This window comes from Mus caroli, chromosome X (assembly GCF_900094665.2).
Source record: "Mus caroli chromosome X, CAROLI_EIJ_v1.1, whole genome shotgun sequence".
Classification (NCBI taxonomy): domain Eukaryota; kingdom Metazoa; phylum Chordata; class Mammalia; order Rodentia; family Muridae; genus Mus; species Mus caroli.
Window position 1 is genome coordinate 92881014 of NC_034589.1, and position 23995 is coordinate 92905008.

General features: G+C 39.1%; 1 protein-coding gene across 2 annotated transcripts in view; it reads right to left on the reverse strand.

The window, feature by feature from the left end:
- Positions 1-865: 865 nt before the first annotated feature.
- Ophn1 (oligophrenin 1) overlaps positions 866-23995 on the reverse strand; it is a 317724-nt gene continuing 294594 nt past the window's right edge. For both annotated transcript variants that reach the window (XM_021152888.2, XM_029473368.1), the window contains 5 exons: positions 20706-21029; positions 8052-8217; positions 6940-6990; positions 2866-2907; positions 866-1695 (listed from right to left, as the gene is read on the reverse strand). In XM_021152888.2, the coding sequence (XP_021008547.1) occupies positions 2874-2907; positions 6940-6990; positions 8052-8217; positions 20706-21029 (575 nt within the window). In that variant the 3' untranslated portion in view covers positions 866-1695; positions 2866-2873. The remainder of the gene's footprint in view (positions 1696-2865; positions 2908-6939; positions 6991-8051; positions 8218-20705; positions 21030-23995) is intronic.

Here is a 23995-nt window from a genome sequence, read left to right on the forward strand (position 1 = left end):
GATTAAAACTGTCTTTATAATCTTTCATGGATCTGAAGACCTAGTAACCCACTCCTGTGGCCAAGTTCTGCACATATGCTTGCTTTTCACTCATTAACAGATAGGATACGGCTCCAAGAGTAGAGCTCAATAAGAGCCCTGAAAGCCTTGGAGGCTGTGGCCCAGGCATCTGCACAGAAGCAAGAAGCATTAGGGTGCAAAACTGTCTGTTCCTCAGATTCCTTCCTCACTGCACTGCCTTTGCTTTAGTGCACTTTCAATGACTCCAGCAGGAATCAAAGGGACCAGGGGCTTGCATCTTGAAATTTTCTACTTGCTGGCAAATATGAGAGGCTCTAGAAAGAGGATAAAAGCCAATACCTCCCAAAAGGGCCATTAAAGCCACCACCTACAAGGCCCCTTCCTAGATAAATGTGGTGTACTAAAAAGAACCTTATGTAGGAGCGCAGACACCTGGGATCTTGTCCTGCTGTGGTCACTAACTTGCTCTTCATGTAAACTAAGCTGTTGTTAGTATAAATGCTTTTGAAAGTTCCTTCTAATCCAACCCTTTATGGGCTGTAAAGAGTCTTTTATCTCAAAGGCTGTGGTTCTTAACCTTTATTGGGTTGCAGTCCCATTTGAAATTCAGTAGAATGTTATGAACCATCTGCTCAGAAAAGGCATTACCCTCATGGAATTGTATACGTCATCTTGGGGGCATCATGGAGTTCCAGAATCCATAAGCACCTGGTTAAGATCTGGTTTAATTTGTTTGTGGCTTTGTTTGCTTGTATTTTTTTTTTTTAGTGGTGGGGGTGGAGGGTGGGGGGTGGGATAAAAGACCATGTAAGCTGGAGGCAAATAGAAGCAAGAGCAACAATTCTTTGGACTCAGTCAATCTTAATTTTTCCTAACATTTGAACCCCCCCCCTTTTTTTTAACAGAAATGTTTTCTGTTCTGTTTTATTTGTTGATTGCTGAAAAGGAAGTTATTGGGAGAAAGTAGGAAGAAGGAAAATCCAGACAGACCTAGGCTTTGACATGCAAAACATGCTTAGCAGATTTGTCCTCAGAGGCTGGAAGCAAAAAGACAAAAGTCTATCTTCCTAAGCCCATACTGGGAAAGGACACTGGGTGGGAATTATTCATGCGGTTTAGCCCCTCTGGATTTCAGTAACATGTACCAGGGCACCAATCTGGAATTAGTCAGCATCCACATCCTTGGAAAGAGACATGATACAATTCTCCAATATTCAGCTAACATCCCTACCCCCATTCCAAATAAGGTAAACAATGTCCCCAACTCTTTAGATCAGAGTAAGACCCCCTAAAAACAGTCTTTAGACCTGACTCATGCAGAATCCAATGACTTTTGTGGAAACAAGCTGTTCAGAGAAGATTGGGAAACTAGGCTCTATTCTTCAATACAGATCAGTGGGTATTTTCACTTCAGTAGAGCTTGGAGCTTGAGAGAATCCAGCCATCCAGTGTCCTAGGAATTGCTCACAACAGAAATTCTGAGGAGATGAAGACAGAATACAAAGGAGAAACAAACACGTGCCTAAGACATGTGTTCCTTATTTTATAGGTTCCCAGACACTGAACCCTACAAGGCCAGAAAGAGCTGCTCTTCAGCACCAATAGCTCACAAGAGTTTGAAGTAGACCCTTTCCCATCCAAAAAAGGGTCCCTCAAGGCCAAGTCCTTTCAAACCTAAAAGAGAAAGAAGAAAGTAAGAAGTTAGCTAGGCCTTGGTAAATATTTAGCAGATATTGAGCAGTAGTAGGGTCTCTCCAGTTACTTACCCCTGAACTGGTACCTAACCTGGAAAAGGGACTTTACTACTTCAGACGATATGCAATAGGCCCCAAACTGCTGAAATTAGAAGGAGAGACTGCACCTATGACCCCACCTCTGATTCCCTAAAAATCTATCAACAGAGGAAGCAAACTCCTGAGAGCAGGACTTCTAAGACTACTGGCCCACTCTCCACCCTTGTAGCCACTGCCTTTCTGGTCCTTTCATTATCTTCAACATTCCTTTGAGCGGGCCTTCATTTTTAAAGCTGATAAGAAAAGGCTTATCTATCTCTAGGTCATGGAGGACTGGCAGTGACAGGAAACAATAGAAGGCTAAGGAGCACATGGCAAGCCAAACTCCAGAGACTTGGACTTCATTAATGTGCATATTGGTTTATGTCATGCCAGAGATCTGATAACCAAGCAATCAAAAGTCCTACGCAGAAAGAGACATTTCCCTGACCCCCAAGTCTCCTGTGACCTTAGCAAGTCACTTATTTCAGTTCCTTTGTTTGTTGATTTAGAACACATAGTATCCTCCTTATTCCTGGCATGTGATGTGGATCAAATGAGATCATGGATATGAAAGTTCTTTGTGCTAGAAAAATATAAAGGACTTAAAGATGATGGTTCAGGTAGGAAGGACCGAAATAGTGACTTGGTCTGAAGGAATGAAATCCCACTACAGACACCTTGACATTTGTTATACTATCAAAAGGGAAGTCACTACTTTCTGTACAGGCTCAAAGGGTGTCAGGGTAAGAAAGTCCATCCATCTCATTTTACAAGCAGAAATTGAGATTAAGCAAAAGAAACATGTTTGGCCAAGAAATGACAGCCTGGGATTTCTAATGAATTCAACCAGAAGGCAATCTGAAAATAAGGTGGCTGAGGAAGACCAGGAGGGAAGGACAACTTCCAATTATACAAAACCTCACAAAGGCTATGTCATTTTAGGGTAGTGGACTGAGGCATGGAGTAAGTTCTCATCCTCTGGACTTATGTGATACTCTAGTCTTCAAAATCTTAGATGCCATGAAATAGAATTATTTGAAGAATGTTTTGTAATGTGGAAACAACATACCTGTGGCCTCAACTCTCATCTCCAGGAAGTTTTCCTTGAGAACTGTAGGCAAAAGAAAGAAATTTCAATAAAACCCTTGAAATTAGGACTAAAAAGGCTCATGGCAAAGGAGTCACTTGATTAATGAAATTTTCTGATTAGGAAATCATTCTTCTCAGATCTCTTATTACATGTAGCTCCATTCTAAAATGGGCAGATTTTGAGAATTCAGTATTCTAACCTTTCAGTCACCAAAACAATTTTTGAGTACTAGAATGTGGCTGACTGGATACAATCGAGAAATTGGCCCAGACCATAGTTTACATCCTATGATTATCACTACTGGTCAGAAGGGCAAGAAGGCAGGAGAAATACAATGTAAAAGATAAATCCTTCTTTGTCTTAAAAGCCAAACCTGCTATGTTTGGACTGTTGGTGAGCCTAGATCAGCCCCAAATTAGCCTTACTCACTCAGCTGAGAACAACTGGGAGAAAGGAACAATCACAGAGCCTAAATCCCATATAACACCTGGTTCCCACAGCTGTATCCAATGCCTTCTGTTTTTCTCTCATCTCTTGAAACTGCTTAAAACAATTTGCCTAAACTATCTTATTCCTCTACACCAAATGTTATAACTCATCCTCCAAACTATCACTGCTCATATCGCTGTATATATAGATGCCCCACACTAGAGTTCTAAAATACCATAGTTATACCTAACCGTTCTATTACTGGATCTCCATAGGCCCCATCCTGGCAACTACTCTCTGGGCATTTCTACCTGAATGGCTCGCACTGTCTTCACAGTCACTGTTTGAAACTGAGCACAGCAAACATCTCAGAAAACCTGTTTCTTTATGATTAATTATTGTACCATCTACCAAATTGCCCAAGTTAGACTTCTCTCTCCGCACTTCTACAATGCCTCACATTTGAAAAGTCAGCAGGTTCTAATTGAACTGATCTCAAATCTGTCCTTGTATTCCATTCCCACAGCAACACCTTAGGTCAGGACTTTCATCAACTCTTGCCAGCAAGATCTGTTTCCTAATTGGTCTCCTTGCTTCCAATCTTTACCACCAGAGTAATCTTTTTACAACTCAGCCAGCTCAGAATGTGCACCTCCACTTAAACGTCTTCCATGACCTGCCCCAAGTAGACTATAATACAAAGAGCAAACACCTTAATATGTTATATAAGACCTTTGCAGTCTGGCTCTAACCCATACTCCTAGTCATATGTTCAGCTAAGATTTCTCTTCTCACTCCTACATTATAGACAAAGAGGAACACTTATCACTTCTGAAGCTGTACTGCCTTATGAAATATTCTCTCCTCCCTTCTTTTCCTGACAAATCTCTAGTAAGTTTTCCTTTGAGTTTTCCGTTTTTAATTGTTGAAGAGGGCAAGGGAATAACTAACAGATGCTATTGAAATGATAGGATGCAGCCAAGTACGCAAATGGAAAACCAAAAGGGGCAAGACAATAGTTAAACACCTCAGCATTTTTTTTTTTTAATTTTCGATGACAGAAGTCAGCAGCAATGACCAAATAAGGGATTTGCCATATTACTAGTAATATCTTGTTCAGTAGCCAGGATATAGATATACTAATAGATGTGGTGGATTCAAGGTAGGAGGAATATTTTTCCTATGTGGCTTCTATAAGTAAGGAGACCCTATGGGTAGTCAGGATGGCATATTGAAAGCAAGTATATTTTATTCTTACACATTGCTTCCAAAGTGTATTTTTAGGACAGAGAGAATTAAGTCTATATTCTAGAAGCCCAGATTAAAAAGCATGGATAGAATAGTATAGGCTGAAGTGGCTGCTTTGACCAAGGCCTTCTGGGTATGTGGTTGGTCTAAGTCTGCCGTGATCACTGGCTGGCAAACCCCAGCCCACTGGCAATGTTGTCAATCCTTCCATGTTCTCAAAATCAATTTAGCTATAGTTTTCCTAATGAAACTTAGTCTGCACTAAGAATTTTTCTAGACTTTGTTCAAGCTTCTTTAATATCCCCTCTTACTGTCTTGACAGCAAATCCTATAAGATACAGACCAATCCTCCAAATTATGCTGTCTTCTAGTTCATCAAGCTTCAGCTTACGTATTAACTCTTCTCAAAAGCTTTCTTTTCAACATGCTCAATTCTTCCTGTTCATTCTAGTTTATTTTTCTAGATTTCTCTGGTGTTTATTTCTCAAATGATTTATTCTGGGAAGGGATAAAGGATGCTTGGAAGTAGTGATGCTCATAGATGGCAATCTGATTAGTAACATCACAATCAATCAATCAATCTCTCTGTCTGCCTCTGTATCAGTCTCTCCCTGTCTCTCCCTGTCTCTGTCTCTCTGTCTCTCTCTGCCCCAACCCCAATCCATGGATCCCAAGGTTGCAAGTATGCTATGAAAATAACTTAGCACTGAGCTACAAACCCCAGATTTAGATCTAAAACTCTTTTATCTTCTTGATCCTGGTAAAATAAATCAGTGACTTGACCTCACTTTCATTTGTTATAGTAGAATAAGTGATAAGTTCCTGTCTAAATTGAATTTGGCTAAGCTCAGAGCTGCCTGTGGCTACCAAGCTACACTAGAGTAACTCATCATATGGAATCACATCTTAGTTAATTAGTTCCCATGGTTTCAGTAAGAGGATGTCAAACCTATTCTGGCACCTTTCCAATGGTAAAGGTGCATTGCTCTGCTTTTAACTGACCATGTGGAAGAGTTCACTCTTGTTCTTTACCAGGAAGCACAATTTTCAAACTGTCTGATTAGTCACATAGAACAAACTCAAAGCAAATACCCTGAAGGCTTAGCAATCATTCCTCCAGGAGCTTTTGTCCAAATGCTCCCAAATGCCCAGGGCTTGAACAGTTTGTACCAGCATTTGAGAACTTTAAAAAATGAATGGAAGGAAGGGTGAACAGAGGGAAAAAAGGAAAGGGGAAACCAGGGAGGGAAGAACAAAAGGAGAGAATAATGGTCCTGCTCTAATGATCAATTTTAGAGAGTCTAGAGTGGAAGTCAGGAATCTGGGATTTTTTTTTCTTTTTCTTTCTTTCTTTCTTTCTTTCTTTCTTTCTTTTTTTTTTTTAACAAATTTTCAAGACATTTAGATGAATAGTCAGTGTGATAATCATTGATTGAGCCAACTATTTACACTGACTCCAAATCCACAGATACAAGAATGTTATATTCTTTATGCCTTTGTTAGCTTATCTTATACATTATGGAGTCTAAATAAGCAAAATAGGAAAACAAAAAGGCCTTCATTGGGTGTAAAGTTTTTCCCCAATATAGCTTGTGATGTGAGCTGGCTAGTTTTATGTAAATTTGATACACAGTAGAGTCATCTGAGAGGAGGAAACCTCAAGTGAAAAATACCTCCATAATAGGTTAGGCTGTAGGCAAGATTGTGAAGTGTTTTCTCAATTAGTGATTGATGGAGGAGGCTCAGCCCATTGTGGGTGGTACCATTCAGAGCTGGTGGTCCTAGGTTTTATAAGAAAGCAGACTGAGCAAACCATGAGACACAAGCCAGTAAGCAACACCCTTTCATGACCTCTGTATCAGTTCCTGCCTCCAGGTTCCTGTCCTGACTTCCTTTGATGACAAAGAGTGATGTGGAAGTATAAGCCAACTAAACCCTTTCCCCCACAATTTCATGGTGGTTCATCACAGCAATAGGAACCCTAACCAGGACAGGATATGGACACATAAAACAGTGTTTATATGTGCAAATGTATGTCTGTGAAAGAGAAGCAGAAGAAAAGCACTGTAAAATTATTAAGAAAAGAGACGGTAGAAGAAGACATGAGGTAAGAAAAAAAATACAGAAAGCAACTGAGAATGTTAGAGACACAAGTAAGAACAAGTAAGAGAAAATGGCATAACACAGATTAGAAATAGAAGCTGTTCTGTAATAATTGCAGAAGAAGGAGGGGAGAGGAAAAGAGAGAGAGTGGAGAGAGAACAAGAACTATAGAGAAACAGAAAGGAGATGGGAAGAGCAGAAACTGATGGGATGCTCTTGATGTATTTATTTTGAAATGCATTTGCTTTCTCTTGTGTCTCCTGTTTCTTTTACCTTCCAGTTTTCCGGGAAGCTGTTTCAAAGAATCTGGTCCTAGATGCCACCCTGCAAATAGAAGCCAACCAAGACTAATGAGTTGCAATGAAATACAAATGAGCACCAAGAGTAAATGAAAAAGGTTATGACTTTCAGGACCACATAGGTCACCAATACCAGGCCCTACTTATGCTGGCAAAAAAGCCAAGGGTTTGAGAGAAACTCAAATATCAGAATGCTAAATGGTTCAGAAGCCATAGGCACCCCAAGGCACCAAACAAGACCCTTTATTTCTTATTGATCCAAATGGTCAAAGTCTGTGGTCCATTCAGACCTGTCTTGAAAAATAAATGAAAACAATCTTTCATTTCAAAGTGTGGTTTAGGGCACTTTGTAAATATGCTTTGCTGATTTAGCTTTGTTCTTTCCCCAATTTTACAACTATGGAAAGTAAGAGACACAAGAAAAAGGAGGATCAGGAGGCAAAATGCTAAGAAGGGTTCAGGTCACTGGCTGAGGAGAGGACAATCAGGTTGGCTCTGGCCAAGCAAAGCAGGGTCCTTAGGTCTGCTTGTTTCTTGGCTCCCCAACTTACTGCCAGGCACCAGAAAGGCCTGGATATCAGCTCAGCTCCTGTCCTGGGAGAGGATCTTTAGAGGACCCGAGTCATTTTGGAAGATTTTTTTTAAACGTACCTTTTCCTTGCAAGAAATAAAGAAAAAAAGCCCCAAGCATGACTAAATGGGGGAAAAAAAGGCATTCATTAAATTACTTGAAAACCAGTAACAACAACACAAAATAAGGCAAATATTTCTAGAACAAAAAGAAAAAAGAAAAAAAAAAAAACTAAAAGTAATTTTTCTACTCTACTAACATCAAGGCAGCTAAGAAAAATTATATATTTAAAAAAATTCAGAGGTCTTTCTCTTTAGTGAAATAGCCCAACTCTGGGTGATGAGTGGAATACTCCAGACAGGGATGACACTGGATGGTCCCCTTAGATTATGAAGTGAATGATACTTCAGAGTCATGTGTTTGTATACACTTAGCAAGCAGAGATGGTGATCCTGAAGGCACCATCTAGTGGTCAGCACAGACCTTAGGTCCAGTTGAGGAAGCACAGTACTTACACGGATGATGGGATTTCATCTGCATTGCCAGACCCGGTTTCTGGCTTTGGCTCTGGCTTTTGTGGAGTGATGGACCGGCAAGGAGGGTCTGGGGGCCTCACTGGAGGACGGATGATTGTTTGCTTTTCTCCTGGGGGCCGGACTTTGCTGAAACCGTCAGTATCACCTAGAAGAGAAAACAACAGCTAGTCAACCAAATAGAACACCAAACATTATTAGGTACCTCGACTGGGGTTGCCTGGACCATCTTTTCTCTGGGATCCATTTCCTCTTGGCTAACATCAGCTCTTTCTTTTTGTTTTAAAATGCTTCTGGCCTCTGTCCTTTAGAAAGCTTACATTTACATTACATCCCACTCATCCACCTTTGATGCTAAGGCTGGCATTGCTCTCAATGACAACTTTGTGAAGTTCATTTCCTGGTATGACAATGAATACGGCTACAGCAACAGAGTGGTGGACATCATGGCCAACATGGCCTCCAAGGAGTAAGAAACCCTGGAACACCCACCCAAGCAAGGACACTGAGAGGAAGAGAGAGGCCCTTGGTTGCTGAGGAGTCCCTATCCCAACTCGGCCCCCAACACTGACCACCTCCCTAACAATTTCCATGCCAGACCCCCACAATAACGTTAAGGAGGGGCCTAGGGAGCCCTCCCTACTCTCTTGAATACCATCAATAAAGTTCTCTGCACAGAAAAACCAAAAACAGGCAGTGCAATTACTTGTTTGTTGTGAATTTTTGAATTCTACATTTGCTTGGCTTTATAATTAAGAGTAGTGACATACCAGTTTACATAAATTGAAGGGATTAAGTTAGGAACCAACGTGTCTACTACAGTGCCAGCTACACAGTAGTGGTTGATAAGAAACTTGAATTCAATAAATTGATCACCACTAAAATTCAGATCCTGAGACTGGAGAAGAGGCTTAGCAGTTGAAAGTACTTACTGCTCTTGCTAAGGACCCAAGTTAGGTCCCCTGTACACATGTCAGAAGACTTACAATCATTTAACTCCAGATCCAGGTAATCCAATATTCTCTTCTTAACTCTGTAGGCAACTACACTCACATGCCCATCTACATACATATGCACATAAAATTAAAAAACAAAATCTCAAAAAATCCCAAGTACTTTTCAGTATTAAAATACTATACTAAATCACCTTCCTACCTCCACTTTTCTTGCTTGCAGATTAATTGGAAGAGATAAACATATACTTTTTATGAAATGGTCCTGACAGGATTATGGCAAATCAGATGTATTCACACACTGCTGGTAGCACTATAAATTAGTCTATTATCTCTAGATACCCATATCGAGCATTCTGCAACAATCTGGATGAAATATAAAATTGTGCATAGGCAATAATTCATACTTGTAAATCCAGTAATCCCCTTTGAAGAAAAAAGTGCAAAGGAACCCATCCAAGATAAAAATAAGAAAAACCAATTGGCACAAAAAACATACCTTAATGTCAGCCCTAACCACAAAGGCTAAACAAACAATTTACTCTTACAATCAATTAACCAATGCATATTACATATAAACTGACAAGAATCTGGACAAAGTCAAGACAAATGTATATACGAAATAATATTAAGTAAAAAGGAATCCACAAATCTGGGCTTTGTAGTTCTCATCTGTAATCCCAACACAGGAGATCCTGAAGCAGAAGGATTGACATCAGCTGAAGGCCAGCTTGATCTACAAAGTGAGTTCCAGGCCAGCCTAAGCTACAGAGTACGACTCTGTCTCAACAGTGGTAGCTAAGGTGTGCTTCCTCTTCTCTGAGGAGAAAGGTAGGGGGCAATTCGGGGAGGAATTTGTAAGGGCGGGACTGAAAAGAGAGGAGGGAAAAAGGATTTGATCAGGATGTAAAGTGAATACAAAAGTAAATTATTTAAAACAAAGAAACAACAAAAAAAATCCACAAAATTACTATGTCCCAATGAAGACAAAATTAAAATAACCACATGTGTAACAATACTAGTGCATTAGTAGATCTTGACATTTGATTAAGGTTAGGATATCTTGAGTTTCTTTCTTTCTGCAAAATGTTTAAAGGAAAAATATAAAAGCATTAAGTTCCATTTATATTATACTGCTTTAGGATTTACTTAAGTTTACACAGTTTGACTTTTCTTCAAGTTCTTCTCAGTAGCTCTAAAATGTACCCGATAAAGTTCATACTTCTCAACAAAGGTTCAAGATCACTTTTAAGCTAGGCCCAAATCATTTTCACAGGAATCATCACCTTTGACATTATGTACCAAGTCTACTCTATCAAACTGGTTTCTTCGCCTGCCCATCAAAATAAGCCTTAATTCTAGTTTATGTAATATGCTGTAGAAGAAAGTACAGAAGGCCTAGAATTATAAAGACCTGGATGTGTGGCTTTTCCTGTTAATTCCAAGCACTGGGAACCTGGACAGTGACTTATTCTGCTTGACTCCTATTTTCTTAGCTGGGAAATGGATATATAACAATGCCTTTTCACAAGGTTAAGAATTAAGTTAGATGGCATATAGTATCCAAAACAAGCAGGGGTCAATAAGTGTTAGACATTCTGCTTCTTTCCTTCTATGGAACCCTGGGCTCACATCACCTGTAATATAACTATTCCTTAAGGCTAGGAGGAGGGAAATGTCACACTAAGGATGCTTGAAAAGAACATATGGAGATCTATTATTTTATAAGTTTCTTAAATACATAAAATAATTTAATTGGAGTTACCATATACAAGGAATATGGTTCCTCCCAGAAGCCATAGGTTACCAAATAAAAGGCCCACTGCCACGTAGTCAGAGATGTCTTGCTACCCCAAAATAACACTGTCTATTGCTACTCTTAGCTTTCCATGACAATTTGATGTTAAGACCCTATTGCATATACACTTTGGGCACAGAACACTGAGAAATCAAGTTAGTTTGATCAGGAAGCCTCCAACCTGATGGCTACCTTTCAGGATACCAAAAGGTTCTATGTAGGGTGCTGGGGGGTGGCACTCATCAGCAGTCATTACCTAGATATGAATCCTATAAGCTAAAATAACAACTGGCCTGGAAAAATAGGCTCATTGGTGCAATAATGATATGAATATTACAGGGTAACCAACTACTTCCTGATTGGATTTAGGGTCACCACAGGAGGAAGCATATGCCTGGTACTCAGATCCTCAGATCCATGGTTGGGAAGCTTACTGGGCCAAAGGATGAACCTGCTTCTATCACTTTGTTAAACAGAAATAGAATTAAACTGCCCTCTGGTCTATTTTTCTATACATATGATTAACATAGTTCTCAGATATCACTAGAGTAGTTTATTTGCTCAATGGATAACAGTTTACACAGAAACTCAAAAGTAATAAAAGTATAGAGAATAGGCACCTATGGTTTCATATTTCCTCTTTTCAGGGTGCAGAGACTATTGCAGAAGAAATGGAAAGATTATAAGAGCAACACAGTGGCTTCTGGACATTGAAAGATGGTTACACTCGTGAGCCCACAGCTGTGGTTGTATGCATCATACCTGGGTAAGATCAAGCTAGTCAACCTTCTATTCCAGGAGAGAGAGGACAGGTATGGAAGCACACACCCAGCTGAGGAGATACTGACAAACAATGGCTACTAGGGACGTCTCCAGAGAGTCAGTTTTCTTTACAGTGTGAACCCTGGTGTGGCAAACATATTCTAGTAGATGACCTCCAAACTCATGAGTATATCAGAAACAGGAGTCAAATTCAGTTGGTTTTATAAAAACAAAAGAGAGGAATCAAATTTGGAAGGGGTGAGAGGATGGAGGTATCTGGAAAAAGTTACAGGGAGAGGGAGGGTAAATATGATTAAAAAATATTGTATGTCAGTGTGAAATTCTCAAAAAAACATAATAAAATATTATAATTTTGTTCTATGAGAGACAGATCAAATCTGAGCTACATATTAAAAATAATAATCCATTGAATCTTAGGGAAAAAGATAGAGAAAGTGATTCAAGTGATCCTGATAGCAGAGAGTAAGTAATACAGTAGTGGAGGAATGAGGAAAACACTATTTCCAGATACAGACAGAACTTCCCTCTCCCCATCTAGATTCCATCTTACATTAATGCCAATGCTATTCCCTTAGCATCAGGCTGATTTTCTATAACTGCATTAGCAAAAAAATATATATATATATATAAATGAATCAATCAATCAATCAATAAAATAATAATAATTGATTTTTCCTAACAAATTTGTACTGTTTGAAACATTCTCTCATATGATCTCCATAGTAACCTGAGAAGGAAAGAATAGAGACTTCATGCCATTTCTGTTTTACAGAGAAGGAAACCAAGGCTCAGAAGGGTAAATACACTTTACCTACATGTTTAGATTGTGATAGAATCATGATTGAAATTCTTATCTTCTGTGTCCATATCTACTACTTTTCCTGGTGCCTGTTATTAATAATAGCAATATAAAATTGCAAATAACAGTAAGGAAAAAATATAAATAAAGTTATAGTTACTATTTACCTTTATTGACCAATTTTGCAGTGCAGAGTTTAATCTCAGGGTCTTGCACAATTCCAGTTCTGGCTATTTTTATTATTAAACACCAGTTCTGTTCCAAGTATTATAACGCTACACTTAGTTCTTTTTACACACATTTTTTCATAGTTAAGTTTGGCCATAATTTTGTACAAATGTTGTGCCCTTTCTACTTTTGAGGAATATACTCCAAAAGAAAAAGGAACCTCGAAGTTTACCATGTGCATGTACTTCCTGAAACCTATGGAGTTCTAGTTACCAGTGGCTTTCAACCCTGGCTACACATTAGAACATGTGGAGACCTTTAAATGTACAGTACCTGGATCCCATTCTCAGAGTACCTAGTTTGAATGGAATAGAACTTGTACATGAGTATTCCAATGCTCCCCAAGTAATACAATGATGGGCAGTGTGAGTTGCAAAGTTGTAAGCCACATGATACCACTTCTTCACTGCAGGTCACAGATGACCAGAGATGACAGTAATATCCCATTTCTACTAGTTACTGGAGTGAGGAGTTTGATAAGAAGGATATTTTACTCTCAGAACCAGAAGATACTTCTACTGGAAGTCATACCTAGGCTAGGGTTCATTTCTCTTAAAGACTTGAGCAGATAGCATCCTCAAAACAGGAGCCTCAGTCATTACCTTTAAAGCCACATCAAAATGGACATCTAACTAGGGCCTGCAAAGTGAGCATCATTAACTGTTTGTCTGATTAGGCCCTTTATATGCAACTCCAACTTGATGATTCATTGCAAGTCATTCTTTGAAGTAGCAGCAAAGAGTTTTCTTGGCTGAAAGACCCCGGTGTTGTTCTTTCTTGCCTCTAATTTGTCTCAGTCACAGTTAAGGCACAATGTCAAACTGGCAAGGCATAGAAAGAAATCATATAACTAGGAGTCAAGAAACCTGGATTCTCCTCTTAATACTAAAACTAGCTTGTGTAAGTCAGCAGTTCGTTTCTCTGCCAGTACAAAACTGGACTGTTTTGCAGATGAATCAGCAGATGGTATCAGTCTGTAAACCTTTACCTCTTTCTGCTGACTTTTGTATGCTACTTTGGGAATACCATAGAAATCTTGATTTCTTTATCTGTCTCTCCCCCCTTCCTTTACTCCACCTTCCTTTTACTTCTCAAGAAATGGATTTCAATTCCCTGGCTCCCTGTTGCCTGCAGAAAATACCCAAAATGCTTAAGTTGGCATTCAGTACCCTCTTCCCTTTCAGCAGTCCCTTCTGATCTAGCTTTCTACCACTCCTCTTCACATATGCTACAGTCCAGACAAACATTATTTATTGTTCTGTGTGCGTGTCTTGCCATTAATCATCTTCCCAAGATGCTATTTATCCTATTCCCACACGCCCAAATTTGCATCCGCTTAAGTGCCATGTCTCTTAGGAAGCTTAAGATTCTCCAAGTTCCTTTCTGTAGCTCTTAAGGCACTGGTTGTCTTGTACTTTGAACCTTGTACTTTGGCTCCTTGTTTTCATGACTTTTTCTCCCCTATTAGAATAAGAGCAACTTGAGAGCAAGATCCAGGTGGGAATCATCTCTGTATTCCCCAGAGACCCAAGTAAATTGCTCTGCGTGTAACCAGCAGATATTCAACAAATATTTATTGAGTAAAGAAAAATGCAGTCCGGACTTTTAGGACAGCAAAGAAAGCTTTCCCTTTTTAGGCTTCCAACTAAGCTTTGTGTGACACAAAAAGCATAATACACCCAAGCTTCAAAAGTATTCGGAAGCCTAAAGTAAGTATTCAATATACTGGCAATGCTGTGAGGGCATTTGTGTCTCTCAAGGAATGCATACAACTGTCCCTGGGGTCTTAAAGCCAAACTTGGAGGAGAAGTTATAGATATGGGAAGTAAGTGAGAGCACTGTGATGTGGCAGTCACAGTAGAGGGCCAAGTGTGGGGCTCACAGAAGTGAGGTATAAAAGAACACACTGGAGGAGGACTGTCAGATCCATGGACCAAGCTACACTTGAAAACTAAAGAAGAGCTAAAAATACTCCTCTGCCCCCTTCCCTCCACAATGCTTTTTCTTTCTGGATGTTTATCATGTGTATAGACAGGCTGAAAAAAAAAATTCTGAACTCTTTTCTTCCCTTTGTATTTTAAGTTTGAGGGTTCTCCAAGGCTCTAAAATACAGAAAAGCAAATGTTCTCTGTCTTGTATTCTGCCACTCAAGCAACTACTATATAACTAGGTGCTTTATAGACCATATATACCTACACACACACACACACACACACACACACACACACACACACCCCTTGCCTGTAATGGAGGTGCTATCTCACATTACTCACGAAGGGAAAATAAAAAGTAAAGCTGACCTAATTATAACAGCCGGTTATCAAAGCCAAACACCTACTTCCATTTACAGGGTAGGTGGAATGGGACAGGTATATACATGTTATTCTTCCTTGTTATAGCAATCCAATGGGCACAATTATGATCCTCTTATACAAATGAGAGGTTCAGAGAGGTTATGATTTACCTAAAATCCCACAGCTAGGAGAGACAGAGTCAAATTAAAGACACATACCAAGAGAGGCAATGGGGTTTTCATTACAAATTTTCTCTAGCCTATGCTATTTAACTAAATGGCTATTCTTTCATTGCTTATGAATCTTGGTCCAAAACATGGGTTTTCCCTAAAACTTGATTGATCTCTCCAAATCATTTTGTTCTTTCCCATCCTCTGTCAAATGATGATGGCATGTGATCTCATGTGCAAATGCATGGAGATGCAACAGTCATCCATTTTTGACATTTTTGCAACTTTCTAGTACCTTTTCTTATATCCACCTATACCCAACCTTGGGGTACAGAGCAGGGAGAAGATTATATCTTCTTAGAGCTCCCCAAAGTCTTCTAGAATGATCTCTTGCTCTGACACTCCTCCATGCCCATCATAGAGTCTTCCTTTCCCTTTAGCCATTAATTATCCTTATGGAACAATTTGAAGTTAGACTCCAGGAAAGTCAGAGTAAAAATCAAACAGTAGATAATAAGCATAATAAGTCCAAACAAGAAAATGTGGATAATGGCCAGCAACACCCATTACTGTAGGAGTAAGTCTGTTCCTAATACTTTTAGAGCAGATATGAATGCCACTTACAGCATTAGTCACTCCAGTGAAGAATTGATGGCTGTGTGACTGAAAAAGGTCTTACAAGCAGTCTTTCCTCAAGTCCAGAGCATATCACCAGATAGAGGAAAGAAACTAAGCAAGGAATCCCATATGCCATGGGGTCCCTATATGTGGTATGCTACACCTTTAATCTCAATACTTCAGGCAGAATCAAGGGCTTCTTATTCCCATGCTTTTATTGGAATATTCTCATCACCCATCAGGAACATCACTGGGCCATTTTTACCATGAACATTGGGAAGGCAGGATTACGGCTTTTCATCTTAGGTCTTTCCTTTTGTTTAGTGTGATGTCTGAATTAACATGCAAATGTATGTAAGCAAGAGGCATACAGTCTTATTTCCTCCTCATTCTCCCAAACAGTCCTGTATCTTTTTGTAGAAACCACACATTTGCATTTTGTAAGACCAGAACTGATAAGAGAAAGTCGAACTGAGGAAAGACTATATGTTTCTCTTACATACAGAACCTAGAGTTTAACTGATGTGTGTGCAGGAGGAGAGAGTTTATGTAGAGGGCCCCAGAAATAGAATGTTGGAAGAGTGGAGGAAGAGATCTTAAATGAAGTGGGAGATGGAGAAAAGTTATTGAATAAATGTAATAGGAAAGCAGAAAGGAGGGCTAACTGGGGGAAGAAGGGTAACCAGATGGAGAAGGCATAGGGAAGGAATGAATGGTAACAAAGTATAGCACATGGACAAGGAGATGCTATGATGATCCAGTCATTATTTTATATGATAATCTAGAAAATCAATTTAAAAGAAAACATCAAATGGTCAAAAGGTGACATGCTAATTTTGTATACCTCAAAGTAAGTATCTGACAGAAAAGAAGAAGGTGGCTAACATAGGGAAAAATAACAACAACAACAACAACAAAGCACTGCAGGTTTGGAGAAATGGCTCTTGTGAAGGAATCCGATTTGGATTCCAGTATTCACATCTTGGTTCATGTACATCTATAACTTCAGTTCCAGAGGACAGGACACACACTCCTGGCTTCCATGGAACTTCTGTGGGATTTTAGGTAAATCATAACCTCTCTGAACCTCTCATTTGTATAAGAGGATCATAATTGTGCCCATTGGATTGCTATAACAAGGAAGAATAACATGTATATACCTGTCCCATTCCACCTACCCTGTAAATGGAAGTAGGTGTTTGGCTTTGATAACCGGCTATTATAATTAGGCACACACATGATACAAAAATACATACAGGAAAATATTCATATACATAAAAATAAATCTTTAAAGTTGAATGCACTGAAAAAAAAGGTCCCATTAATCCAAGAAGCCTAGTTTCCAACAAAATCTCTGCATCTTATAACCCAACACACTTTGGGCAAGTTTTATGTCTGAGCCATCCTTTCTATCTTTGAAACGGGTGCAGTAAAACCTACCCCACAGACTTATCAATGAGAATATACAATGAAGAAGAGAAAGTATACTGGTCCGTGTCTTGAATAGAAAATGGTTCTGAATAAAAATTCTATCAGCAAACAATAGTGGATATTACTAAGTTGTTGATCATTATGGATGTAAGCCATTTACCATGTGCTTCTGATATTTCTAATTGTATTGGGGAAAAGATGTGGGGAATGATGAAGTCCATTCACATGCTAGATCAGTAAAAGGGCTAAATATGAGGAGAGGGCAGGGCAGTGACACATTTAAAATAACTGAAGAAATGGAGCTTTTTCAACAACAAAGGTGAAAAAACGAAGGAAAGAAAAAAAAAAAACCCAACTGGTATAGATAGAAAGGGCAAGCAAAAGAGACAACTTTCTTCCAAAGCCGGTCATTAAGGTTGCTTGTTAGCACTTGGGGTTAATCATCAGCTGAAGCTCAGGCAAGGAACTATTTGTAGCAACTGATTAACTGATAACTCTTCTGGTGTCCAGGAATTTACCATGAACAGCAGTAAAAGTAGGGCAAGAGAGACGGAAGTAGAGGTGAAATGATAGGTGGGGAAATTTTCAAGAGGCAACTCTACCAGAGATTTGGCTGGCTCCAACCCATCCCAGTTTTGCCAAGGCTGGAAGCCAGATGCTTTGAGTATAACTGTACCACATCAACTTGTTGCTAACTGATTTAAGAGGGAAAAAAAAGTCTGGCAATGCTGCAGCTCAGACTGAGAAAGCCTGGATGACTCTGGACAAGTCAGATCATTTCTTATAGTAACTGATGCCATTAGATCACAGCTGCTGCTGCCAGCAGCCCAAAGGACAGGAGTTTGAGAGAAGCAACAGAAGGGATGGCACTGGGGTTGGGTTCTATATCCAAAGATGTTGGAGGCAGAACTGAAGTGGAAGGGCTAAAAGTTACTGTATGTGCTGAGCTGACGGGATCTGCCTTGACACTGGGCAGGGCCAAGTTAACCATGGGGGGTAGAAGTGCAGTTACCCAACTTTCTACTTGGTTAATGTGATGATCAATATATGACTTCTAAACTGAAGCAGATGTCTCCATAGATGTCTGGCCTTTCCTGGCTGTCTCCTACAAGAGGCAAATTGTAGGGAGGGAAGACAGGACAGAGGGAGAGAATTAGTAACATATCTCATCTTCTGATTATGAGCCAGGTATTTTGTTATTCCTTTTAATACTAAAAATTATTTGTAGGTGATCCTCTTCCCCATTTTAAAGATATAAAACCCGAGATACAGACATGGAAAATAATGTGAGCATGCAAATGCAGTGGAGGGCCAAACCAGAGAATTAGAAAGTGTCAATTGCTCTGTGGAAATCCTGCTGGCCTCCATACAAAACAGCATTTACTAAACTGCTCAAAGACAGTGCTGTCAGCATGTACTAAGTCTGTTCCCTACCACCGACAACACAATGTCTTTCCTCTGCTTTATCTGGACAGGCTTATTCCCCCCCCCACTGATCCTCTGCCTTCATGTATACTATAAAGTAGCTCCCTCTCTCCATCTCTCTGCCTGTTTCCCCTCTCTCGAAGGAAATCTTTGATGCTACTCCAGCAAGTGTGAAAGGCCTCATGCACAATTTGCACATCAACTCCATCCCTGCAATTTCTCTACCCTCTGGTTTCCCAGTTCCTTACTCTAAACTGCATTTTTCTTAACCTGTGTCCTAGCACTGTGCTGATAGTCAGAAAAATATCTCTGGCCAGGATATTTCCTGGTACCAGGAAAACAGAACAGAGGAAGGAGAGATAAACCCACACAACTATGGGCTCCTAATTTCTGACAAAGGTGTCAAAAACATCTGCTAGAAGAGATACAGCCCTTTCAACTATCAGCATCAGCAAAACCTGATAACTACCTGCAAAATAATTAAATTAGTTTTTATCTCTCAGCTTGCATAAAAATTAACTCAGAATAGATCAGAGACCTGTATTTTCAACTGAAAACACTGAAACAAAGGCTAAACACTTAGCGATATATCTATAGGCAACAAACTTCTGAACAGGCAATAACCCAAGAATTGACAAATGGACCCATATGAACTTAAAGAGCTTTTGTACACCACCATCACCAGCACCACCACTACCTCCAGCAATAACAACAGATCAACAGAATAAATAGCCTAGAGAATGGGGGAAGTTTTCATTAGCTAAAGAATATAAAAGGAGATAATATCTAAAATAAATAGTTTTAAAACTTTAAAAAGTATATTTAAATGCTTGGTCACCAGGGAGTAGAACTGTTTGACTGACTCACAAAGATTACCAGGTGTGACCTTGTTGAAAGATGCATACGCTTGTTAGAAGAACTGTGTCTCTGAGTGTGGACTTTGAGGTTTTAATAGCCCATGCCAGACCCAGTCTCCCTCCCTGTCTATGTATCAGGATGTAGAACTCTTAACTACTTCTCCAGCACCATATCTGCCTATGGACTGCCATACTCCCCATCATGATGATAACAGACCAACCTCTGAAAATGTAAGCAAGCCCTCAATTACAAGTTTCCTTTTATAAGGGGCTGCTTTGGTCATGGTGTCTCTTCATAGCAATAGAACAGTGACTAAGGCAGAGAGTTTTCAAAGGAAGAATTATAAAGGTCAATGAATGTATTATAAAATGTTTAGCATCTCTGTCAGAGATATGTAAATCAAAACAACCTTGAGATCCCATCTCAACCAGTGAGAATGGCCGAAATCAAGCAAACAGTGTGCAGAAAGAGGAACACTTTCATACTGTTGGTAGGAATGCAAGCTGGTGAAGCCACTATGGAAAGTAGTATGGAAGCATCAATAAAACCAAATCTAGAACTCCCTTTTTACCCAGCTGTAGCACTTCTGGGCATAAACTCAAAGGACTCTATATCCTGCCACAAATACATGTGCACATCCATGTTTACTGTAGCTCTGTTTTTCATAGCTAGGCCCAGATGTCCATCAACAGATGAATGGATAATGAAAATGTGATGTCTATACACAAAGGGAGTTTAGTCAGCCATATAGAAAAATGAAATAAATTGCCAGCAAAATGGATGGAAATGAAAACAAATTATTTTAAGCCAGTTAATCCAGACTCAGAAAGACAGTGAGGAGGAAAGGTATTTGTACATTGTCTCTCATATGCATATCTTAGTTTCTAACTGTAAAATACATCTACACTGGTGGCAGTAAATAGGAGTAAAGTAAAGGAAAATGCCCAGTGACTAGAAAACAAAAGAGGCTTGAAGGAAGACAATAGAACAAAAAGAAAGGGGGAATGCTAAGGACAAAAGGATACTGTAAGGAAAGGATGTCAAAGAGATTGAGGATGGGGGATGAGAATCAACTAAAACGAAATGTGTATTAGAATCTCATCCTGAAACCTACTACTTTGTAAGCTAATTTAAAGATTTTAAATTTAAAAAGCACTGAATAGGAGGAAGTATGATGAGAGAAACAAGGAAGGAAGATGCCTCCAACCCTAGAAAGTTTGCAAGCTGCAAAGTAATTTGGGGTTCAGTAATGCCTCCCATAGGATTCCTAAACATTTACCTTCCTTGTGGTGAACCATTGGCCTGGGAGCTGGTCTCTTTATATGGAAAGAGGAGGTCTTTGTGTGTCCAGAGCCTGGAACAGGTCCATTGGAGGCCTTTGGAGTAGCCTTGGTCCCTCCATCCTGCAACCTAAATAACAACCTCCCCACATCCGTCTCTAGGCAGGGCTCTGATTGACAGTCAGAAACAGGTCTGCTTGGGGACTTTCTTCCAGGGTCAGTTTCCCCACTTTTTTGCATGGGTAGTTTGAAGGGCTGTAGTAGCTTGGGGGTATCCAGGTTGCTAGTGATTGTACCATTAGGAGTTTGATGGTGACTTTCATCTGAAAAAAAAGTTGGTACAAAGAGGAAAGATTAATGATATTGTTTTGATGCATGCATAAATATTTGATCTTGAAAATTAGTATACAATTTCAAAATTGTTATTAGAGTACAAACAGAGTACATACCATGAAAACAGTCTCCACCTTGCCCAATTCCTATGGAGTCACAGCTCTTATTCAAATAAAGTTCACTTTAAGATTTCCATATGACTTTCATCAATCCAACTAACTAAACTCTAGTATGCCAAGCTGCTTTATTCAAGGGGATAAGTAATTCAAAAAGGACAGAGTGCACACTCAATTGCATAATTTGCTCTTTCTAAATAAATGCATCAACTAATTCTCAAGTAGTTCGCTTAAAAGCAATTTTTTAAGGTTTCTCAAATTTCAAGTTAATAGGCCTAACAGCTTAATCTCTTTCTCTGTCATGTGAAGATATCCTCAAATAGCCAATTTACATTCTTCCTCTAGCCTTTTGTGGCCCATAATTTCCTATGGCCTTTGGAATAAGCTTTTAAGTGATTCTGAATATAGTTGTAGCTTCTGAGAACACAATAACAGCCAAAGAATCTATTTTTCTAGAAAAATAAGTCTACACACTTAATAAAATTTTTTAACGTTTAAATTATTCACAATCTCCAGAAATAATTAATGAATTCCCCAGACTAATAATATCTAGTATATGGAAATTTTCACTTTCATTAATAATAGGAAACATAGAGTTGGGGTAACAGCCTAGTGATAGACCACTTATATAAAATATGCAAGACTATGACTTCCTTTTCCAGCACTACAAAAATAAATAAAGACATGTAAAGAAAGCTATATTAGACTATAGTAGTTAAAGATATAGTCTCTCTTCAGCAAAAGGAAATGTATTCACCAGTCATAACACAGGGACTTTATTTGGAACCTGTTTTATGTAATGAGATAATTGGAAAATTGAACACTGACTAGAGGACTGGTCTTAAGGAATGACTGTTCTGCTTTCTTTTCATTTAGATATGATTATTATAATGATCATTTGAAGTTACTTGAACACTGGATAGAAGGAATACATGAATCAAAATTGTTCAGACAAACAATAGCTTGGAGGAGTTTAAAAAAAGTTATGGTTTGTCTAAGAAAATGTTATACAGACCACATAGATCATATTTACAAATATATATTTACATATTCATATTTATTAACATTTATGCATGTAATAACAATCAGTGAAAAAGGAGGCTATGAATATGAAAGAGAGCAAAGAAGGGCATATGGGAGGCCATGAAGGAAAGAAAGGGGGAAATGCTATAAATACATTAATAATCTCAAAAATGAAAAATAGTTTTGCAAAAAGAAAATACCTTTAAAGAGTAAATAGTAAATTCAGTTTGTCTTGAACATGTGTGATACAAGATGTGAATAGCTAGATCTGAATCTACGATAGTTTAGTGCTAGTTCATTGAGGCCTCACTGTCAAACCTAGGAATGTTACCTCTGGTAGGCAGAAAAGGAGCACTGTCAAATATATGTTTTCTGCTTGGGTTAAGTGTCAAAAGCAGATTAGAAGTTTGTAGACAAGATGAGAATGCTAATGACAATGACCTAAACTCAAACAGCACCACTAAAGAACAGTCTTATACTCTATAATACTGACAGACACTCAGAAAACTGAGTTAGGATTGTGAGTTCTGTTCTAACCTAGGTCACTTAGCAAGACCCTGAGTATCAAACAAAACAGATTTAGAAGGACCAAGGATTTGATATAGGGTATCAAACGGTGTATGATGATGTGGAAAGGACGGACTAAAATATTATCTACAAATAAAATATAAATTTGAAGGTCAAATAATGAGATGCTACTTGTCAAGAAAAATGGTGTTCAGGCATGGTTTTTTTGATTTTGTTTTTGTTTTGTTTTGATTTGTTTTTTCTGTCCTGTGAGCAGAAGTTTCAGAAGTTTCTTTTTTTAAAAAAAAATTAGGTATTTTCTTCATTTACATTTCCAATGCTATCCCAAAAGTCCCCCATACTCTCCCCAAGCTCCTCTGCCCACCCACTCCCACTTCTTGGCCCTGGCATTCTCCTGTACTGAGGCATATAAAGTTTGCAAGACCAATGGGCTTCTCTTTCCACTGATGGTCGACTAGGCCTTCTTCTGATACATATGCAGCTAGAGACACAAGCTCCGGGGGGTACTGGTTAGTTCATGTTGTTGTTCCTCCTATAGGGTTGCAGATCCTTTTAGCTCCTTGGGTACTTTCTCTAGTTCCTCCATTGGGGGCCCTGTGATCCATCCAATAGCTGACCGTGAGCATCCACTTCTGTATTTGCTAGGCCCAAGAATAGCCTCATAAGAGACAGCTATATCAGGGTCCTTTCAGCAAAATCTTGCTAGTGTATGCAATGGTGGAAGTGTTTGGAGGCTGATTATAGGATGGATACCCAGGTATGACAGTCTCTAGATGGTCCATCCTTTAGTCTCAGCTCCAAACTTTGTAACTCCTTCCATGGGTGTTTTGTTCGCAATTCTAAGAAGGGGCAAAGTGTCCATACTTTGGTCTTCATTCTTCTTGAGTTTCATGTGTTTTGCAAATTGTATCTTGTATCTTGGGTATTCTAAGTTTCTGGGCTAATATCCACTTATCAGTGAGTTCATATTGTGTGAGTTCCTTTGTGATTGGGTTACCTCACTCAGGATGATGCCCTCCAGGTTCATCCATTTGCCTAGGAATTTCATAAATTCATTTTTTTAATACGTGAGTAGTACTCCATTGTATAAATGCACCACATTTTCTGTATCCATTCCTCTGTTGAGAGGCATCTGGGTTTTTTCCAGCTTCTGGCTATAATAAATAAGGCTGCTATGAACATAGTGGAGCATGTGTCCTTCTTACCGGTTGGAACATCTTCTGGATATATGTCCAGGAGAGGTATTGTGGGATTCTCTCATAGTACTATGTCCAATTTTGTGAGGAACC